General features: G+C 41.5%; 1 protein-coding gene across 3 annotated transcripts in view; it reads right to left on the reverse strand.

The window, feature by feature from the left end:
* LOC141736927 (N-acetylated-alpha-linked acidic dipeptidase 2-like) overlaps nucleotides 1-16027 on the reverse strand; it is a 40297-nt gene that overhangs the window by 18465 nt on the left and 5805 nt on the right. For 2 of the 3 annotated variants that reach the window (XM_074571577.1, XM_074571588.1), the window contains exons 4-13: nucleotides 15262-15363; nucleotides 14333-14458; nucleotides 13474-13660; nucleotides 10302-10395; nucleotides 9923-10021; nucleotides 7645-7730; nucleotides 6939-7058; nucleotides 6414-6496; nucleotides 3595-3658; nucleotides 613-680 (exon numbers count right to left, since the gene is read on the reverse strand). In XM_074571577.1, the coding sequence (XP_074427678.1) occupies nucleotides 613-680; nucleotides 3595-3658; nucleotides 6414-6496; nucleotides 6939-7058; nucleotides 7645-7730; nucleotides 9923-10021; nucleotides 10302-10395; nucleotides 13474-13660; nucleotides 14333-14458; nucleotides 15262-15363 (1029 nt within the window). Of the gene's footprint in view, nucleotides 1-612; nucleotides 681-3594; nucleotides 3659-6413; nucleotides 6497-6938; nucleotides 7059-7644; nucleotides 7731-9922; nucleotides 10022-10301; nucleotides 10396-13473; nucleotides 13661-14332; nucleotides 14459-15261; nucleotides 15364-16027 lie in introns of those variants that run through there. The other variant, XM_074571599.1, reaches the window with a different exon arrangement.

Genomic DNA, 16027 nt, shown 5'->3' on the forward strand with positions numbered 1-16027 from the left:
TATGCTTTAATGGATCACAATCTTTCAGCCTTATGATAATTCATCCTGAGAGGTGAAAGCAAAGGAGACATGATTAGACCACTTGTAATCACGCAAATCCATACACCTGGCCTGTTGAAAAACCCACTCAGTTTTTCAGTATTTATCACAGTATTTCAGGGGCTCAGTGAAACATGAAAGAGATTCAGGGGGAACAGACAGAGAGAAAATGGTAGCTACCCAATGTGAAAATTAATAGATTCTCTTTTGCACATGAAATGGAAATTTAAAATGCAATTTACTTCCTTGAATGTTTATCACTTTAGAGAACTGATCTTGCTCAAGTGTTTTATCATCTTGGTTTAATTATTTATTTTTTTTTACTATATATTACATATAATATTCCACTTATGTCAGTGACACATTTCAACCTTTCTAAGAACACCAAGGAACTGTGAGCCTGGACCGTGTGCCACTGACAGGATGTTTTGCTATCGATTTTGGAGCGATCAAGATTCTTCCAGTGCAGCAATAAGATAAATCCAATGTTATTCAATAACCCAATTTTATCCAATAAACTTGCAGTTTTACATTCTTAGAAAGCCACAAATAATAGATACTCTAATTCTGTACCTCTTTTGTCAGATTATACACCAGTTTGTAGAGAAGCGGGGTGCAGTCAACTCTTAATGTGTAGTTACCTGAAAATGAAACAAAGACACGGAAAGCTTTCCTTCACGTACCAGTGGCGTTATCTTCTTAATGGATTAAACCCTGAAGTCCTGTCTTAGGCAAACTTCTTGAGTCCAAGGCAAGAATTTATGTCTACGCCTCAGAATATACACAGAAATAGACTACTTGGTCACATTGTGTAAGCTACTGCTACCGCACGGCAATGATGCATTGGTTCTAGTACGTACACAGTAATATAATTAAGCCTTCCCACCCGTCTAAAATACACCCAACTACCCCTCGTTAGCTACAAGGCATTGTCACTCAGGCGCCCCCTGAAGCTTGTGTTAAACAGAAGGCAACGGTAACATTCTTCTTGTAGTCGGGTGTTAAAGTTAGTGCATCCAGGAGCTGTGCGGGAGGAAAGACGTATTCCCTGCAAGATGTTCTAAGTTTTCCAATGCAGCTGCTTCTTCTCTTATCATAAAGAGTACTTTTTCGATGTTTTTGCAGACTGTATCTGAGCGACAGGCCACCTTCTGAGTAAGACATTTGGCATTTTATATTTCAGGACTAAGTCTCACCCAAACAGGAGGCAATGAAGAAGCAGAGTAATGTTTTCATCTACTGCCTCCTAAGCCTCCCCGTTTACCACCACGCTACGGCTTTTACATTTTACCCCCATGAGGTTTCCACACCCCCTGCAGACTATGTTGAGCTAGGGACGTATCTCATACCGAAATTGTCAGTTACAGCCGCGAGAGCCCCATCGCAAAGAAACTATCGCCGCTTTTGAGGCAGGCAGGAGTGTAAAACAGTCTTCTCTATAGACTCCAGCCACCGCACAGCCGCTGGGCGACCCCCCCTGCCCTCAAATACAGACGACACCACAGAGGGGAAGAGGGGTGAGGAGGCTTGGACATAGTAACACATAACCTCTCAGATAACGCTGTTATTGGGCTTTGATATGGCTGTCGATCTCTGGGTCATCCTTTGCACAGTGTGTACTTAGAAAAGGACTGGAATGACAATTACAGAAAACCCCACAGTGATGGAAAAAATACTAGATAATGTTAACGATGTTTTCAAGGAGAGTCTGTATTTGAGAACTGGAAATTAAAGTCACAAAAAATGCTCAAAAGGAGGAGCCGCTATTTTTCTTTTCATTGCTAAAGGACAACGAATAGAAATAACCTGCTGTCCAAACCGTGGCATAAGAAGTGCTGTGGACAATGTGGAGAATGCCAATAAAATAATTGGCAGAGTGCATGGATGCTATACCTCTACAGGGGATTTTACTGCTCAGTCAGGTGAAAGATGTCCAAGATCCTTAAAACAGTACACTGAATACGGTGTTCTTATCCTTATTACATATTTCTTTTCCAGTGCTTTTACTTTCACATTTTCTTCAATGCATAAAGCACGAGACATGTTTGAATAATCAAGATTTGGAAGAAAATTGTTAAGGCAGCAGCATGTTGGCTGCAAACCAACTCAAAATGTGTGTTACAATCCATGCTGAGAATATGAAGCAGTTGTAAAGCTATTATTGCATTCGTGAGATCTTCTAGGCGTGAAATTCTGCTCTACTTTTTACACAGCATGTAGGCTGCATAATTGAAGGCACAGCGCTAACCCTCCCTACACCTCAACTCCAACCGAGCGTTTAGAAACTGGGTTTGGCTTTTCTTTCCTTCCAGTCCTTTTGTGACAGACAAAATTTTCTGCTGACAGGAATAAAAAGAGTTCTTCAGTATGCCTGTTGATATCCATTTTATCTGTGAACACAGTAAGCCCAAATAAGTCGGGTTTAACATGGGAAGAGCAATGCCCTAAATAACTGAGCTTATGATCCAGCTTCACAGGACTCTACTGACTATTATTTCAGCACAGACAACAGCAAATGTAATAAAGCTCAGTATAATTTAAGGATTTTGTGATTTAGGTCATGGCGTTGGACCCAAAATTCAAAGTCCGGTTTCTAAGCAGCCTTCCTGTATGACAGGTTCTTCTCGTGATCTGAAGGGCATAGTAAACTGGATAATGGTGGACCAGGTTTTTTGTAAAACACTCTTCGTAGAATCATAGAATTGCTGAGGTTGGAAGGGACCTTTAAGATCATCGAGTCCAACCTTTAGCCTACCCTGACAAAAGCCACTTCTAAACCGTGTCCCTCAGTGCCCCATCTACCCTTTTTTTAAACACCTCCAGGGATGGTGAATCCACCACCTCCCTGAGCAGCCTATTCCAATGTTTAATAACCCTTTCAGTGAAAAAATGTTCCCTAATATCCAATCTAAACCTCCCCTGACATAACTTGAACCCGTTTCCTCTTGTCCTATCACTTCAGCGCTTATTTTTCCAGAGGAGCCTTGCCATAATAGATACGTAACTCCCTCCATAGTCGCCCTGCTTATAGCAATGGACAAAGGTGACCACCCTGGCCCAAAGCACCCAAATGGGTCCCACCCCCACAAAATGTAAGCCTAAGGTCTCCACACAAATGGTCTTAAGATGATAATAAATCAGTGTCCCGAAATATTATCATTCCACCGGGAAAGGAGCTGGAGCTGCAAACAGAACAAGCAGGGGCCTGTCATATATTCAAACTGTAATTGTAAATTAAAGCTAACGCCGTTAAGAGAGAGTTTAACAATCAGACTGCTCAGTTCATTAGCAGAGAATACTAAACTCCTCCAGAGGAGACATGCTGGACCCCAGACACGTGGGCTGCAGCTCATGGGTGGTGCTCTTTGCAACAAGAAAGCAAATGAGAATTTAAATTGTCCTCTCTCTTCACTTAATTCTGTATTTGCTACACTCACTCTGAACATCACATTATCTATCTTATGTTCGCCATCTCTGGATGCAATAAATAGTAAACAGGGAACTACTAAAATTGACATCTGTGAAGTAAAGCGAGTTTAAAAACAAAAGACACACCTTCTATAGAAGAATCTGTGTTGATGTAAGCAACCGCCCGCTCCTGGAGGACTCTGGCGTTTTCCTGGGGTTGTAAAAGTGTAATTATTACTTTCAATTATTCACATTTTGTCAAGAGTATGTTAAGCGCACTGTTCTTTACAGCATTACCTTTAAGAACCCAGTCAGGATAAGCAGCACTATGTACCTTGCTAATTACATTAATGTTTGAGGATGGGTCGATGACCCGGGCATATGAAATTCACTCCCGCTTTCTGGGACTGAATTTGTTGCGGAAAACATCTGCAAAACGTTAAGTGCTGCCTGCTGCATCACACGGGAGCAAGATGGAACAGGAAAAGTACTGAACAGCATTGTAACAGGGTAAATTAAGGTTATACGTGTATTTTAACTCTGCACTTGCAGGGCTTTTTGCACACGCAACATGTGACTGTGGGCTCAGCTCAGCCAGAATTCCTCTTTTATAATCCCTACTTATTCCTGTGAGTTCCCAGCACCGAACTCAGCTTTAACACCGCTAAACCGAGTGCTGCTGTCATTTCTACACTCCCCGCTTTCAAAAAGGGATGAGTCAAAGCACTGACATTTCCTAGTCTAACAAATTTAACCGACTGTTTTGAGTCAACCAAGCACTGCTTTCATGCTAAATATATACACACGCGCGTTTAATTTTTTTGGAAACGGGTAATTATGTTTGAAATTGGTATTCTAAGCAGTAAGTGGTATTTTAGCAAGTCTTGGCTTTGTGGTAGATATTCTAATTAGGTTAGTAACTGCTATTTGATTCATTCAATTTGTAACCCAACTAATCATTTGTAAGTCATGTGAACTAAAAACTGGATCGGTAATTGATAACGTCATAAATAAACTGACATCTTTAAAACAAACAGCAGTGGAGATTCTGCAAAAGAATATGAAGGGAGGGAGCAAGCCTGTATATGTACACAGAAGGTCTTGCATATATGCAAAAGCATGTTTGCAACATAAAGGAATTCCTTCCTTTACGAACAACGGAGATTGTCTACGTAACAAAAGGCTGCGGCCACAGTTGCAGAGTCTTTTTGTTGCGCAGAAGACGGTGAATATCATGGGTTAATTCGCCTCAAGATTTAGTCGATGACAGATCTGGCAGCTGGAGAAAACATGAATGCGAGCTGTGAGGAACGTCCCTGGAGAAACCGAATCTAATTTAGGTGTCAAAAAGGAGGAACGCACACCACCAGGATAAAGCAAGAAAACAATAATATAAAAACATTGAGGTTGAAACATGAATTGTTCTCCTGGCTTTCTGATCTAGTACAGCTGCTTTTTCATGAAATATGGAATGAGAGATTACTATATATTAAATTATTAAACCAAAAACATTACAGAACAGCCGTAGCAATATGTGAACAACCCAGACACAAAAAGAACGCCTAATTTATTCATGACTTGCTCAAGAGAAATCGATCTTTTAAGTACCATTGTTTCATATTCCTCATAGTTAAAACCACTGTGTGTTTTTTCTTGACAGCATCTAAATATGTGCACAGATACACAGACAAAGAAATCACAAATAAATTTTTATACACAGTATACTTTTGTTACCGCTGGAGTTCAGGTGGGATGAAACTGAATTGCCAGCTCTTTAAAATCTCTCAGTAAATGATTTAAAAGATAATTTAAATTATGCTTTCTTCATGTAATATCTCATAAACCAATAATAAGACGCCTACTGCAGGTAGAAGCCGAACAGTTTATGGAAGAAAGAATTAGTGGAAATCCAAAGGAATAGAAATCTTGGCTTTGTTAGCAGCAGAATTACGGAATCCCTTTAGTGTTTGGAAGCACGTTTCTGGTTTTGTTCCCTTCTCTGAAATGTGTCATTTTGCTATGTAATGTTTTGCTTTACTGTAATACATGCCAATAAACTAAAAAAAAAAAAAAAAAATTAGAATACTTAATTTTATAGATTTTGAAAGCTCTATCCACATATCTAAATATAACCTTGTAAATAAAATTCTGACAGAAGAGCAAGACAACATGTTTCTGTTAAACCATTCAGTACTAATAAATCGACACAGCTCGGCAGAAATGTGTTTCATCAGACAATTTTCCGCCTGCTCTATTTCTAACTTGGATTTTACAGCCAAAGCAATGACACCTCTGGTAAGACCTGTATTTCTTAGCGGGGCTGAACAAAGCCACTTACAGGGTTAAGAACTGACCATTGCCCGACAGGGAAAGGAAGAGAAAGATATTCAGAACCTCACTTCGGAATTTCTCAACATCCGACCATCGGGCAGGAATATAGTCAGAGACCCCACTACAGAATTAATCAATTTTCCTGCCCCTGAGATTCTACAATACTGGAAATTTCACAGGAATTTGGAACTATTCACTCATAGAATACCTACCCTTTCGTTTGCCCAGGAGGATTAATTTCCACACAAAGGGCTTGGAGTTCTTACGGACCACAGGTACGCGATCCGGACTGTAGTTTACAGAAACTAAGGAATTTCTCAAATAGAAAGTTAGAAAATAAACCAATTCAGGTTATATAAAATGCTATCCTTCTGTTAAATGAAGGGATAGATTTCCACACAGAGATCACCGAGAGACATCAGCTTTGAATCAAGAGTTAGTGCACTTACGCTGTCAAAAGTTACGTAGGCAATTTGTATAAATATATGAGGGCCTCACAGCACCTGAAGGAGTCTCCTGAGCTCCAATTTTATCTTGGAGCTACTGATTGCGTCTAGGAATAGATGCCACTGAGTACTGCAGCTGCCTGCAACAGACTTTCAAGTGTTGCTTTCTTTGCACTGTTTTTTATTTACCTCAGCCCATTCTGTGGAACCCAACAATCCAAATTCTTCTGCGTCCCAGCTAGCAAAAATAATAGTTCGCTTCGGCCTCCAACCTGCAATCACATAGTTAAGCTTGAAAATTCAACTTAAAGTTAGAAAGTTTTGTGAAAAATCACCACGGTTAATTGCAATAACTTTAAAAAAATAGCACCTAATTGATATAGCAGTAAAAAAAAAAAAGTCCTCTCTAAACTCCTTAGAGGAAGACATTATTGCAGAGGCATTTCTTCGTAATGCAATATTTTCATTCCACGCAACCAAGAGGGTACTATTACACCGATGAGAGACGTGAGGGAATAAATTCAGCCAACGAAGAAGCAATGCTACATATGCATCTCTTAATTGAATTTGCATCTTTCTTAATGAGAAATACAACTTTCTGCGGAGGTGAAAAGTTAAATCAACACAACTGCTTGTGCTGGGAACACTCAACGCAGCTCTACAAAGCTGCTGTTTTCCTTAGCCATCATTTTATGTCTGCGATAAGTAAGTTACCTTCCATCTTCATTTTACCAAAACTCCGTACAACCTCCTGCAGAACAGCTGCACCCGTAGTTGGATCGATACCGCCAAATACCCAGGAGTCTCTATGGCCCCCTAAAATAATGTATCTGTCTGGAAACAAATACACAACGTCAAGCCTTAACCAAAAAAGCATTTAGGTTACCTGTATTTCATTTGATTGCATCCCTACTTCTTTCAAACGAAACATGAAGTTTGATACCAGTGCTACAAATTTACTCTTTAAAGTAATCTGCAAGTATATACATAAAGCCAATAAATATTTTATATACATTTTTCCACTTAAGAAGTTTTTCGTGTACACACCCTGCTACTGAGTATCAGCAATAGTATGTTGAGGTCCCAAATCATCCCTAGTTTTCTGTACTTTGCATTGTGTTCATTTTTGCAAAGGCAAAATGTCTGAATGATGTAATGCAATCTGAGAAACCCACTGTAAAATGATAGGCCTTATAAAAAAATTCCCTGACATCTGTCATTCCAGCATTTACATTCAAATATATTCTTGGGAATGACAATGAAAAACAGTGTGTTGGGAGGGACAGGACAACTATTAAAGTTTTCTCAGGTTCGTTATGATCTGGCTATCTAAAAAACTTGAAGCTTCTTGCAACATGAGAACAATTTACCAAACACAAAATAAAGAAGGAATTAAAAGCCACAAGCACTCACTGCTCACCCGGTTCCACAGCTCCTCTGAGGATACCAATGATGTTGTAAATTCGTGTTATTTTATTGCTTGTATGAACATGCATTCTGACTTTTCTGAAAGGCAAAGCAGTATAGAGTAACCATTTCTGACTGAGAAGGCAATAAGAAGTCAATGCAATAGCTTGTAAGGCAGAACGTTTGTGCTTCTCTTCTGCTTTGTGTGTCCAGCACCGATCATGCTGTATCAGTGTCCCATTGTTCACTTCAGGTTAACCTGCTGACAGAAAGACGCCGTAGAAACAACAACCCTATGAAGTGGGACGGTCTATAAACTTTCAAACGTTTACAGAATTTATTGTACTGTTTTTTATGGCAGCCAATAGGATAATTGTGTATTAGAGGAGTAAGCTGAAAAGCATATACGGTAATGAATTTTGACCGAAATTATAATTGTGGATATATGTACTTTTATAAAGAATACACTTTGGTTTCATAGCACAATTCCGTGTTATAAGATAGAACTTGGAGAGAAGGTCGTTAGAAATATTCATCCAGGAATAAACTGAAATCTCTGTTTAGGACCCCAGATCTAAGTGATCAAGATTTGCCAATCCTCCATCCCCCTCCCTCCTCCCCGCCCCAGTAAAACCCACTTTTGAAGTTTTATAAAAAGGAAGGAAATTCAGGTATTAGGAGAGCTAAAAATAATGTAGTATTCAGCCCATCTTAACCCGTAGAAGAAACAAAGCCTCAAGTAATGTTTTTTTTCGTGTCTGGCAAAACACCAGGAGTTTCACATTTGAAGTTATCTTTTCAGCAGCAAATCTGCATAGCTGTCAAAATCCAAACCTACTTCAGGACAGCTGCTGGATCTTTGCCCAGACAATAACTGACACCAGTGCCTTGGGCATCCATATACTTGCACACTTCCCATGTGCAAGTGACTTTCTACCTAGACTCAAAAGGCTCGTTTTTATACGGAGCTACTCTGAGAAGGAAGTACACGTAGGATTAGCCCTGTTGTCCTATCAAGCAGGAACACCTTAAAAAGTGCATTCAAAAATATTTCCCATGTATGTGTCTCGTGGATGAATCATGTTGTTTCTTTTCTCACTGTTGCTCTTCGAGACATTCCAAATAGCACCCCGCTTATGTCAAATATGCTTTCTTATTTATTTATTCTTACTTCATTCATTTTCAGCTAGTGTTAAAGCAGAGCAGAAAAGAATAATGACCACTGAAGTCTCTATAAAATTATGTATTCAGACAGACTCTTGCAGGAGGTGGAGCAGTGATAATGACACACCATTTTTACACACTGTTCATCGTGGTCTGCTACCAGTCCTCATAGAACAATACCTCAAGTAAACTGAAAATATTTTTGTGTGGAAAAAGTGACGGAAAAGTGATCTTTAGCTTTATCTATCACAGCTTATCAGTTATAGACAAGGAAGGATGCTGTGACAGTCCCTGACGTCCAGTCAAACCCCCGATTGCCAAGTGCAATTGTTACGTGGCTTGGTCTGCAGGAGAGTAACTCCGTTAGTGCTGGAGACCCGGGCAGTTGTATTTCTCTGTTAGAGCTGACGAATGTAAACCACCAACGCCGTATCGCTAATCCAACTGCTCAAAGGCCCGCTCCTCCCAAGCAAATCAGGAAGATATATGTCCCTGGGGCTCTTCCGTGCTGTTATTGTGCAGGGCTTTCAACCATGGGGCCTACCAGCTTCGGAGAACAGCTGATGGGCTCCCAAATCATCGCCACACTTCACAGCTCTAAGTTCACAGAAACCCTGGGAGGCTTCCAGTGGAAAGGGAAACACGCATAGAAGAGAACTACTGAATTATTAGCACTTCCGTGTTTGACTGCTACAGGCTCCCCCTTCCTATTGTCCCCTTGGTCATCAGAAACAGCAGAGAAAAGACCAAAGCGTGAAGTGAGGGGGAAGTTTAGGGTTAATTCAACAGTATTAATAAAATGTCTACTTACTGCTATATAGCCATTTTTTAAACGCCTAGTGAAACAATGTCTGAACCTTCAAGTAAGGATTAAAGTTGGAATGACAGGGCTAGACCTATACCCTCTAAATCTGTCTGTCCATTGACACTGGGGACGCTGAGCAAAAACATAGCTTTGATAATTTATTTTCAAATTCTAATAGCTACCACCAAATGTTTCACACTCAGAAGAAAGTCAGTTTCTCCAGAATCTCTCTAGATGTATTGTTTCACAATATTTTTCTTGTGGAGATTTTTTTTTTTTTTTTTTGGCAATATTTTATAAATAGGCAAGCGTTAAAACAGACCTTGTAGAAGAGTTGACTGCAAATCCTGGTCCTATGTTATACGGCACATTGAGACTTCCCTTCCAGCTGCTGTCTGGAGCTGCACGTCCTCCCATTGCGCTGTTAAGTGAAACCCAAGACAAATGTAGTTGACCAGTAGGCTAAAACCTTAAATTGCCTTAATGGTTACTGCACCTAAACCAAGGTGGGTTTACAAAATTCTTAAAAACACTATGCCAGAAACAGGTTGCTTTGAATTTTCCACATTTTCTCAAGCACACATTACTTCAAAAGGACTATAAATACAAGTACAGCATAGATTTTACCACCTTAGCATAAAAAAATTTGCTGAACATTTGTGAATACTGACTTCAGGCGAGGAGGACCAATGTATACTCACCGTAATAATACTTCTGCATCGTGATATCCAATGGGATGAACTGGGATTTTGGGAATCCCTACACCTTCATTAACTTTATACCTGAAAGTGTACTCTGAGAAACCAGAACAAAACGTCAAGTTTGCAGCGTTCTTAGCAACTTTCACCAAACTGGAAATACTTTTGAGCAGTGCAGCCACACAGTAGCCACGAGCATGCATCGATTTTTTAATTCTTACATAATTTCTTAGACATTGTTTCTAGGAAACCAAAAGGTAATGACAGAGCCACAAACCCAAGAGCACATCTGCACAACTGTGCATGAGAAGTCCCCACGTTTGATGCAAGGTTAGATTTGCTGTCCATCCGTATCGTTACATCTCCTCCAAGCTGACTGTGGGACAACCAAGCAGGCGTGTGAGGGGGAGACAGCCCCTGTGCAGCCTGTTTACAAGCTGCAGAGGACATCTACAGGTGGATTTACCTATGTCGAAGGCGGTCAATGTCTCTCTGAATCTGGTGGGCCGGGCACGCACAATCTGTTGGGTTTTTTAAGTATGGTGCTGCCTTATGCCCCCAACAATGGTCACACAAGCCAGTGAGCTTTCCAGGAGCACCCCTGTGTCCCCATCCCATTGGCAGACAGGACTGGTGGGCACTTTGGTTCAGACTGAGTTCAGGATGCCTACAAGGACAAGACAAGCACACGGTGCCAAGTTTCACAAGACTCCGGGTTACTGTTATTTTTAATACAGAAATTTTAGTCCCTGTAAAGCGGATTTTAAATTGATTTTCTGCTTGGAATTTAGGATCAGCAAGGAAACGTACCTCCAAGCAAAGCTATTACTCCTCTTTGATGGTAGACTATAATCTAGTTTAAACCGGTTCTTTTGAGAAACACGGCTATTTAAAAATGGCTATGAATTCTCAGCCATTTTCTACTGCTTCACTGTCTGTAAACCTACACACCCCACTTTTCTAAAACTTACAAGGCTGGGATCATACAAAGAGATTTTCCTAAAAACTTACTTTCCCTTCCTAATTCAAAAGCAACCAGCTGAAATAAGCAGTTGACATGACAACTCCAACACGAAAAGGAAGCCTACACAGGGTGGAAGCAAGGACAGGTACCCTGGGAGGAACACAGAGAAAGTGTCCGAGCAGACAGGGAAGAGCAGGTTAGGAAAGCTAAAGCCCAGACAGAATTACATCTGGCCAGGGACATCAAGGGCAACAAGAAAAGCTTCTATAGGTATGTCAGTGGTAAAAGGAAGACTAGGGAAAATGTGGGCCTTCTCCAGAAGGAAACAGGAGATCTGGTAACCCAGGATATGGAGAAGGCTGTGGTATTCAATGACTTTTTTGCTTCAGTATTCCCTGCCGAGTGCTCTAACCACAGGCAAAGGCAGAGACTGGGAGAACGAAGAACCACCCACTGTAGGAGACGACCAGGTTCGAGACCATCCAAGGAACCTGGAGGTGCACAATTCCATGGGACATCATGAGATACATCCATGGGTCCTGAGGATGAAGTTGCTAAGCCACTATCCATCATATGGATATTGAGAAGTTATGGCAGTCCAGTGAAGTTCCCACTGACTGGAAAAGGGAAATATAACATAATCCCAATTTTTAAAAAGTGAAAAAAGGAAGACCTGGGGAACTAAGGGCCAGTCAGTCTCTCCTCTCTGCCCGGAAAGATCACAGAGCAGATCCTCCTGGAAACTACGCCAAGGCACATGGAAAATAAGGAGGTAATCAGTGTCAGCCAACATGGCTTCACTAAAGGCAAATTGTGTCTGACAAATGTGGTGGCCTTCTACAATGGGGTTACAGCGTTGGTGGGTAAGGGAAGTGCAAATGACGTCATCTACTTGGACTTGTGCAAAGCATTTGACACTGTCCCACACAACATCCTCCTCTCTAAATTAGAGAGACATGGATTTGATGGATGGACCACTCAGTGGATAAGGAATTGGCTGGATGGTCGCACTCAAAGAGTTGTGGTCAACAGCTCGATGTCCAAGTGGTGGCCAGTGACATGTTCCTCAGATGTCGGTATTGGGACTGGTACTATTTAACATTTTTGTCGGTGACATGGACAGCCGGATTGCGTGCACCCTCAGCAAGTTTGCTGACGACACCAAGCTCTGTGGTATGGTAGATACCCTGGAGGGAAGGGATGCCATCCAGAGGGACCTGGACAGGCTGGAGAGGTGGGTCTGTGCGAACCTCATGAAGTTCAGCCAGGCCAAGTGCAAGGTCCTGCACCTGGCTTGGGGCAATCCCAAGCACAAATACAGGTTGGGCAGAGAATGGCTTGAGAGCAGCCCTGAGGAGAAGGACTCAGGGGTGTTGGTTGATGAGAAGCTCAACATGAGCTGGCAATGTGCACTCGCAGCCCAGAAAGCCAACCTCATCTTGGGCTGTACCAAAAGCAGTGTGTCCAGGAGGTCGAGGGAGGTGATTCTGCCCCTCTACTCTGCTCTGGTGAGACCCCACCTGGAGTACTGTGTCTGGCTCTGGGGCCCCCAACATAAGAAGGACATGGACCTGTTGGAGTGAGTCCAGAGGAGGCCATGAAGATGATCCGAGGGCTGGAGCCCCTCTCATATGAGGACAGGCTGAGAGAGTTGGGGTTGTTCAGCCTGGAGAAGAGAAGGCTCCAAGCAAACCTTATAGCAGCCTTCCAGTACTTAAAGGGGGACTACAGGAAAGATGGGGAGGGATCTTTATCAGGGAGTATGGCAATAGGACGAAGGGTAATGGTTTTAAACTGAAAAAGAGTAGATTTAGATGAGATATTAGGAAGAAATTCTTTACTGTGAGGGTGGTGAGACACTGGAACAGGTTGCCCAGAGAAGTTGTGGATGCCCCATCCCTGGAGGTGTTCGAGGCCAGGCTGGATGAGGCTTTGAGCAGCCTGGTCTAGTGGGAGATGTCCCTGCCCATGGCCGGTGGGTTGGAACTAGACAATCTTTAAGGTCCCTTCCAACCCAAATCATTCTCTGATTCTATGATTTTATGACATACAGGTAGAATTTAGCCTTTAATAGGAAAATTAATAAAATAATTTTAAGCAGCTTTTTACTTTGCATCTGTGCTGAAAATAGATTAATTTCTAGCGCCACAATAACTTTCATCACCAACTTATAAATTGCTTGATGGCCCAGGGTACAGATCTTTCTCTCACCTTTCGCAGGATAACCTGGTGTTAGAGGGTCCCCAGCTCCATTCAGGTTTAACACGTTCCCACGCTGGGCTCCTCCGCCCGGAAGGTTCCAGCCATCTGGATAAGCATCTACTCCTGGGGCGCAGTAGTCAGCAGGATCTGAATAAAGTATGATCCCTTGGGCTCCTGCTAATATGGCATTTTTAACCTGTGAAAACACTTGCTTTTAAGAAAGGCCTTTTTTTTTTTTTAATGCAAAAAGAAATGTGAAGGTTGCAATTTACTTTCATGGGGATATAGCTGTAGAAGTTGTATATGTGGAAGAGGGAAAACGACCACAGACTCAGGAGAAAAACAAACCACAGCAAAACACAGTATGTTCATTGTTTGCGTCACACCTTTAGTCATATCTCAAGGCTCTGAAATAAAGCACAGGGAATGAAACTGAGGCACAAAAACTGACCACTATCCCCACTGTCCCACTGTCACCAATTTTGTCAGAATTGTTGTCTAAAGTCAAAAGAATTAGTTACTCACTCTCCGCGCATCAGACTCCTTGTCAAATGCTTTACTTCTTCAAAATACTGCAGTTCCATGGATGAAAAGTATTAAAAGCCTTGGCGCTATAAACTACTCAGTTCCCTAAACTAATCTCTTGCAAGAACTGCCTAAAGAGTTTGCAGTCATCTCAGTACCGGAAGATTAAAACATTCATCTGTTTTTATTGTTTTGGAAGTTACTCTTAAAATGCAGCCACAATGGACACATTGCGGGCTTCCTTCTGCTCATGTGTTCCAACTTACGGCCTTCGTTAACTCCCACCGGCTCTACCTTGAGCCCTCTCTGACCCACAGAGGGAAAAATGAAACACAAGCCTTACTTTGTTTCCTCTGAAAATCTTCCCATATCTGGCAATGACAATCTTTCCTGTACAGTTAATTCCCATTTCACGCTCCAGCTTAAAAAAATCTTCAGTGCGGCCATAATTCACATATACCAGATCTGCCTGCAGAGAAGAGCAGTTTCATGGCACCTGGTCATTCAACAAACAATATATCTGTTCTCAGAAATACCCAGTTGTATTCGCTATGTATGATATAGTTATTTTTTTGCATTTCCATAAATGAGAACCAGTGCCCATAAAAACAATAGCAAAAGATTTCCCTAATATTCTATAGGATGCATTGGCTCAAACTCCTTACCTTTCTGTATTACCCTTCACTTAACAGCAACCCGATAAACCGAGGCTGGAAATGAAGCCAATGTACTTTGCTAAACTGACAAACTTCTGTGGCCCTGAAAAAACAGTGGTATCTCTTGCATACACAAACCCTCTCTATTACACAGTTTCATTCATCTATGCAACGCAAAGTTGTCCCTGACTTGCTCCTTCATGATGAATTATCAGATTAAGTGAATGACTTTTGTAGCCTTTGAAGACATTCACTTAATCCCAAATGTCTTCCAAATTGATTTATATATTGCTATTTCTACTTATGACTTCGGCAAGTCCTCTCCATACAATTGAGGAATGTGGAGTAACCTGAGGTGTATCCAGCGTTTTCCATAAAGATAAAAGCTTTTCACTTGTTATGTGATTTGCTCTTTTTGAGCAAAGCTCTTTTTCTAATCGGAGACTTCTAACCTTCTCGCAACATGTGGCCTAGCCGTCCTTACGTGTTTTCTTATACTAATAGTTAATTAAAACTACCACAAGAAATCATTTGAGAAGTTGGAGCAATCTACCCCAGCGTTTCGCAATGTATGACTTCAGCTAATAATACTCTTGCATAATATTTTTTGTCTTACCTCTGGCTCCCCTTGTCCCGAAAAAGCATTATAAGGTGGCAGTATATCAGTAACGTTTTCATACCCCCGGGGAGGTGGTTCAAACAACGACGTATTGAAAATCTATCAACCAATAACAGAAGCCTTTGGTCAAACACTCCACCTCCAGGCACAAGTTCATACACTAAGCTCAGTTATTGTCAGTGATATGCTAGTTTCCGTAAATTGTTAGTAAAAAATACAATTCTGACTAGCGCACGTAAGTTCAAACAAAAAAACAGCGAGGGATACCTAGCTGAATTTTTATAACAGAACGCAGGTATGAATACAGAGATAGATCACTTGTCAGAAGGCACTGCCCGAACCTAAGCAAAGAAGTAGCTGAAAATTGCCAAGAGGTGGTAACGATAAAAAGACACCTAGTTCACCCCGGCCGTCGCAGGTATTTTTTGTGATTACTCTCCCCTGTATTATTATTCCTCTCTTCACCTCTTTGCTAGTTACGCCCCAGTTAAACGCGCTGCCTTTCATCACTATCACTCATGTAACACTCCCGTTGCCTCAAGGCTCATGTCCACTCCACTCATGTCCACTCAAATCTCACCTTTTGAGATTATAGTTGAGAGACTGTGTTAGGGAGCTTCTGGAATAATTTCTCCATTCTTTCACCTCTAAGCTCGTGTCATCCCCGTGCACATATTCCTTAGCTTCTACCAGGGTTCCTCATCCCTACCTATGTGCTACGATGCTTCTCTAGCACTCCCATCGCCTCTCCTCACTCAGGCGC

The sequence above is a fragment of the Larus michahellis genome, chromosome 1 (genome assembly GCF_964199755.1).
Source record: "Larus michahellis chromosome 1, bLarMic1.1, whole genome shotgun sequence".
Classification (NCBI taxonomy): domain Eukaryota; kingdom Metazoa; phylum Chordata; class Aves; order Charadriiformes; family Laridae; genus Larus; species Larus michahellis.